A 5,050-nucleotide genomic window follows, 5' to 3' on the forward strand; every position below is an offset into this window, starting at 1 on the left:
TTGTATGCTTTGTATCTTCAAATTTAAATAAAATAAAATTTCTATTTTTCTTCCAATTTGTTATTCACTTTGAGTCTCTCTTTGACTTCTTATTTGGTTAAGAGTATTTTTCATTTATTTGTTAAATTTCTTATTTTTTCAAATATTTCCCAAAGAAAAGTTAAATATTTTAGTTTTGCTTAGCAAAGGAACAAAAAAATAGTAAGAAAAAATAATTTGGACTGGTTCGGCCCAGCCTATGACTTAGCTCGACACAACACGGGCTTGGGCCGTAAACTGTGTCAGACCGAACCCCAAATTGGGTTCGGTCATACCATGGTATGACCCACACTTTGCGCGAGCCCCAGGCGGTCCTTGCCGTGCCGGCTCGGCACGGGACGTTTTACACCTCTAGCTGTTGTGCCGTGCGTGCACTTTAGATGGAAATAAATATGGGCAACAAGTCCATGCACGTTCCACCCATTCCAAACGTAGATAGAAGGGGATACGAGCAACGAGGGCAATCTCGTTATTTCCTGATAAAACCAGGATTATTTCAGTAATTTTGTGACCGTACACAATTATTACGCTCAAGACCAGCTCCCTACCAAACGGGCTCCTGACAATTAACTAACTGCACGTTGCGGGCAGTAATCCGTTGCAACTGACCCGCACGCCATTCCCTCGCTGACATTTAACAACCTTCTTTTCTTACGTCCGGCCTCACCTGGTTGCCGGTTACGAACATCCAGGTGGCTTACCGGAATTCGTCCACGAATCGGCCTAATCCTTTAACGGCCCTTGATCTTTGTAACGGCGCCGTCAGGGATTCCGTTCCGTTCTCCCGTCACCGTTAACGGATATAGGACCACAGTAGAGAAGCTTATAGAAATCCGAACCGTCCAACGGAATCCCACCTTTTGCGATTTACAACTAGCTGCTCCTCTGACATCAAGAAACGGAAAAAAGAAAGAAATTGAAAAACCCTCTCGTCTCTCGCCTCTCGCCTCTCCATCGAAGAATTAAGAGCGCGAGAGAGCTCGAGATTTCTGAAAGACATGGGGAAGTATATGAGGAAATGCAAAGGGATTGGCGACGTTGCAGTAATGGAGGTTGCTCACGCTCAGGTTGGTGTGAAGACGAGAGCTCGAACCCTAGCCATGGCTGCCGCGAGCGCCAGCACGGCCAAAAGAAGGAAGGTCGTTGCTTCTGGAGAATTACACTTCTCCTCGTCGTATCTTCAGCTCCGGAGCCGTCGCCGCCTCGTGGTTACGCAAGACATGCCAATTTCACCTGCTACCTCCGAGAATTCTCTCCCAGTCACCCCTGCTGATCGCTGCTCCAGTGCTAGCTCCGATCACGTTCCTGCTTCGCGGTGCTCGAGCAACGGATCAAGCGAGCTCCTGAGGGACAACTTGAGATCCATAGATCTGGAGGTGAAATTGAGACCTTTACGGAATTCAATTCGGCTTTGTTTGTTCCCCAACCCATCCATTCATCGAATTTCCGTTTCTCGTGCTTTAGTTGTTTTATTTTCTAATTCAATTTTGACTTTTCGAATTTGATTTTGCAGGGAGAGCTCTTCGAAATTGAAAACTCGACGTATTTTGACCGCAGAGAAAGGTTTATATTTTTTATTGGTTTTTTTTTTTGTGTCGTTGAGATTTATTTTCCATCCATGAAGCTTCTTCAATTAATGGAAAATTGAAAGCGAGAGATTCTTAACGGCCTATCATTTGCTTTCCGTTCTCCATATCTCCGTCTCCGATTCTTTTATATAATTCGTTTCTCTTAGTCTTCTCCTTTCGTTTTTTTTTTTTTTTTTTTTTTTACTTTCAGGAGAGAGACAACTCCGTCAAGCGAACTCGAAGCCGAATCGGACGATCTGGAGTCCACAGCGAGACCATCGGAGTCGAATTTCCGCCAGAGATCGATGGCGAAGAACATGCCAACAGAAGCGGAGATCGACGATTTTTTCTCTGCATCAGAGAAACTTGAACAGAAACGGTTTGCGGACAAGTAAGTCCACGAAAACCATATGCGTACTGTGGGTGCTCGCTCAACTCAACCATCTCTCTAGCTAACCGAAAACCCTAATTCCTTGATGCAGGTATAATTACGATATCGTTAAGGACGTTCCTTTGGAGGGTCGTTACGAGTGGATTTGCTTAAAGCCATGAGATGAAAACAAGGGAAACGAAACAGGAAAAAGAAAGCCATGGAAGAACAAAACGCAGAAGGGCTTTTTTTTTAAGAATTATTATTATTATTATTATTATTATTATTATTATTATCAGTCTTATTAATTTTCAATTTTCTTTTCTTTTTTTACCCACTTAGGTCTCTGTACAGCATCTATTTCTCTCTATCTCTCCATTTCTGTAAGAAGCTCTATTGTCTGTACGATATACGGAGAAGCTTCTGCAAATCTGTTCATCGAAGAACGGTTTGAATAAGATTTTCATTTTTCATTTTTTATCCTCAAAATGCGTCTCTTCGCTTCTATTTCCTTCTCTGGTACTGGTGCAGTCAGTAAGTAGTTGTAAGTTTCCTTCTCCGTCAAGGATAAAAGCCAAAAAGAAGAAATATAAGTACAAATTAAATCTGCATATTGTATGGATGGTAATGATTTAAATTACGAATAATTGGTCTTTATTTTTAACAAAAAACTTTGTCTTCCTTTCATCTTCCCACAATTCTATTGTTTGGTTTCTTAGAAAATTCCCCTTTGACTGGTGGTATAATGTGGGAAACCACGGAAGGCATATGATCTTGGACACGTGTTACTCATCGGAAAGCCGATCGGTCTTACCAGGTGTGAGAGTGGGTGATTAATTGGGAAGGAGCTGCAGCGAGTTCAATTTCTCTCTCTGGTCTCCCTTTCATGAGTCCCTGATCCATCGTGTTCCATGAAGAAGGCAAGCGTCCCAGCCTCGACGGAAGGATGGGAGGAGCGAAAGTGAACTTGGTGGGAAGCAGCTGAGGTGGATAAGACGTAGTTTAGAAAATTAATGCCACGTGTACAATGACACGCTTTAAAATTTAAATTTCCAAACCAAAGGATTTGGGTGTGTGGGAGCAGCGGGGGCAGAGGAAGTAAACACCCACGTCAGCAGGAGTGCAGGACCACCGGCGCACTACGATTAAAATATTGGAAGGGTGCACGTGGTAAGGGGAGGTGTGGTCCCCAATCCCCTCACTTTTATCGTGCTTTCTGTTTGCTTCGGATCTGATGCCATTCTATTTTTTTCTTTTTTTCTTTTTTAATTTTCGTCTGGTTTGGAACGGAACAAGGGTGTAGAAATCAAGTATAGAAGAGACAGAGAGGGACCCAGCATTCCACCAATCCAATCGAGGATTTAAGGGAATATTACAACTTGATGAGACCTTGCTACTACTGTTGTTGCAGCTAAGGAAAATTCTTCACGAAATTGATCATCACCGTGAATTTATTTGTAGAACACTACAACTTGATGATCGGATGGCCGGTATTTCATGATGGTTGTTGGTTTCTGAACTTTTGCAGTTATTTTAAGGGGTTATTGTATTAATGTAACACCTCTTATAGTTTTATTAGTGGAACCTGTGCGTTACACGGAATTTGTTAAGCAAGAAACTTATAAGAGTATATAATAATATTATATTTCTAATTTTTTAAATAATTGATAATTAATTATATTTTATATATTATTTTTAATATTTTTTTTTAATACAAAAATAATAATAATTTATTTTAGTTAGAGTTTTTATCAAATTGATAAAATTAATCAATATGACCAACTCGACCCGAGTTGGTCGGTTTTCTAGTATTTTTAATTGGTTTTGGATCAATTTTACTTTGGTCATTTGTAAACCGACCAAAATCGAACGATTCGACTATATATATATATATATTATATTTTAAATATAATTTTTTAACATGGATCTCATATTTCATAATCTAAAATATTTTATATCATAAATTTATTTTTAAATAATGCATTGTATTTTTTTAATTTAAATTTATTTTTTCATCTTACTAAATCATCCTATAATTTGCAACCTATTTACTTAATAGACTTTTCATTAATAATTATTTCTTTTATCATCTGAAAATAGTAGAATGATCATCTAAACTAGTGAAAAATGTTTAAGGGCATGGGCATGATTATTTATTTCAAAGATTTCCTTAAAATTTCTTTTTATAAAAGACAAATATGACCAAATATAATTGATGGAGTGTGATCTAGATACTCCTAACTGGAATGATCCGAACTCCAGTTGCGCGGCGAGCTGGACCAAGTTGAAAAATAATAGATCAGAGAACCCGGGGTGACTAACCTGGCATGGTCGCTCCGATGCTTAAGTTAGTTCTATATTGTGGATGCGAGCTGAATATTTGAATGCTTGAGTGCTAGTAAGTAAATAATCACGCGTACCTTTGCCTTGGGGTTTGATGTCCTTATATAGTGGAGTAGTCGTGGACCTTACGAAAAAGCTCCGGAATCTCCGGGCTATGCAGATAAGATCTATTCCATTTTTTAAGGAGAGCAATGTGTCAATTGATAAGGTTTATCGTTTTCCTCCGATTCAGGCGGAGTTAGGATGAGTCTCGTCATGATCTCGAGAAATTTGGGGTCCGTTGGGGAGGCCTTTGGAGTCGATTATGTGGCATTTCGGCTCTTTAGCTCCGAACTGGTACTTCAGTTCCTTAGTCCTGAACTGGATTTGATGTCGAAATATCTCTACGCCGATGTGGTTTTTGGGCCGAGATGACTAAATACCCGAGCTCCGATTGTTGCGGACTGGGTTCCTTTGGCTGAGTTATCACCCCTCGAGCAGATCGCGTCCACATGACCCCTTCTTACTAAATCATGCCAAATCACCCTTCATCAATAATCAAATCAAATGATTGTTTGTCTATTTATTAAAGAATTTTTTTAATTAAATTTATTTAAATGAATTAGTATATCTTTCCTTTCCAAAAAAAGATTAGTATATCGATGAAACTTGACCTTATTTTAATAACGACTAGGACGTACGGGATACGTGCGTCGTTGGACTTCGGTTAATTTTAGACCTTTGGTTTATC

General features: G+C 39.5%; 1 protein-coding gene across 1 annotated transcript; it reads left to right on the forward strand.

Annotated features, from left to right (window-relative positions):
- Window positions 1–888: 888 nt before the first annotated feature.
- On the forward strand, window positions 889–2,466 carry LOC104610591 (cyclin-dependent kinase inhibitor 7-like). Its single transcript, XM_010277293.2, has 4 exons — window positions 889–1,415; window positions 1,553–1,602; window positions 1,819–1,998; window positions 2,090–2,466. Exons 1-4 carry the CDS (start codon window positions 1,038–1,040, stop codon window positions 2,157–2,159), a joined length of 678 nt encoding a protein of 225 aa, XP_010275595.1. The 5' UTR covers window positions 889–1,037; the 3' UTR covers window positions 2,160–2,466.
- Window positions 2,467–5,050: the final 2,584 nt, after the last annotated feature.

Source organism: Nelumbo nucifera, chromosome 1 (genome assembly GCF_055504915.1).
Source record: "Nelumbo nucifera cultivar China Antique chromosome 1, China Antique-T2T, whole genome shotgun sequence".
Lineage (NCBI taxonomy): Eukaryota > Viridiplantae > Streptophyta > Magnoliopsida > Proteales > Nelumbonaceae > Nelumbo > Nelumbo nucifera.